The 1,278-nt window shown below is 47.3% G+C and overlaps 1 protein-coding gene across 1 annotated transcript in view; it reads left to right on the top strand.

The window, feature by feature from the left end:
* The first annotated feature begins 345 nt into the window (after positions 1-345).
* The window catches only part of LOC108621953 (Protein phosphatase Slingshot), an 88,788-nt gene continuing 87,855 nt past the window's right edge, over positions 346-1,278 (top strand). The window contains exon 1 of the mRNA XM_018019564.2: positions 346-747. Within this exon, the coding sequence (XP_017875053.1) occupies positions 668-747 (80 nt within the window). The 5' untranslated portion in view covers positions 346-667. The remainder of the gene's footprint in view (positions 748-1,278) is intronic.

Here is a 1,278-nt window from a genome sequence, read left to right as displayed (position 1 = left end):
CTTATCTACATTTCGCAAGCTTTGTTCTCAACTTGCCAGGACATCTCGATTCATCCCGGATCGTGATAAGGACCGAAGTACCAGATAAGGGATAGTAGCTAGACATTCGAATGTATGGCGCGTGCGTCAACGCATTGTACACAGATAGAATCGTAAACAGAGGACGGAAATGTGTTATGGTGCCATGGAGTGCGTCCTTCCCTCCGTTTTCCATACTTCCACGCTTTCCACGATCGACCGAGTCGCGTTTCGGTCCGGCTAGGTTAGGGTAGGGTCGTTCGGGGCTGGCGCGGTGGGGGCAGTCGTTTGGAAGGGGAACCGGACTCCCACTGTTCCACGTTTCGTTTCGCACTTCAGTTGCCTCCGTTGCCTCGCGTACGTCGGATCGAGGGAGTATCTTTCACGTTCCTTCTGCCGGTCACGCGTTGCTTCAATCTCGTTCTGTCGAATTTTCACGTGTTTATTTCGGTGTTTTTTTGTACTGACGAACGGTTCTTGGTAAAACGCGGAAATTATCGGGCATGGTGCGATTTCCTCGTCGCACCGGGTCTGTGCACGGATCCGCGGGTGCAGTGTTCTCTAGATCCGAGTGATCGAATCATCGTGACTCGTGCTAGCGAGACAAGTTTACGGATCACCTCCTGGCCCGTGGCATGCGTTTGACTTGATGGTATTCGAGAGCGTCGAGATGCGGAACCCGGGGTTCCTGCTCGAAGACGCCAGACACGGATACATCCAGTATATCAGGTACGAGCTACCTTCGATGTATTTTTTTTTATTTATTTATTCCTCTCTTCGCTGGGAATTATGGGAATGGAAAAGTGGGCCTCTTTGTAAACGCGTGCGTTCGCACAATGCGTCGCGGTGCGCCCTGCCGCGATCTGAATAGGATAATATGTCATAAACCAGACGTCGAGTACGTATTGTTCTCGGTAAGGATGACTGTTCCGGGAAAAATCGATATTTCATCGGGTATCGATAACCCACGAACCAGTTTCGCGGTTTTCGAATCGAGTTTAGCGGCCGGGTCACATGGAAACTTATACTAGCCTTGCTATGTATAAGTCTGTGCAGTCGGGAATAATATTAAGTGGAAGCAATTCAAAGTGGAATTAATATTCGACCACACAATTTCATTTTCTTTGAGCTTTCACATCTCGAAGAAATTCTATCACTATCGTTAGTAGTAGAGTTTATAATAATAATAATTAGCAATCAGTAATCATGATTATTATTATCAGAATACAGTTGGGGACGATATTAAGTGGACATTCTCTA

This window comes from Ceratina calcarata, unplaced genomic scaffold (assembly GCF_001652005.2).
Source record: "Ceratina calcarata isolate Rehan_Ccalc_2016 unplaced genomic scaffold, ASM165200v1 scaffold110.2, whole genome shotgun sequence".
In the NCBI taxonomy this organism is placed as follows: Eukaryota; Metazoa; Arthropoda; class Insecta; order Hymenoptera; family Apidae; genus Ceratina; species Ceratina calcarata.
The sequence above is the reverse complement of the archived record's forward strand: the minus strand, read 5'-3'. Positions and strand labels throughout refer to the sequence as shown.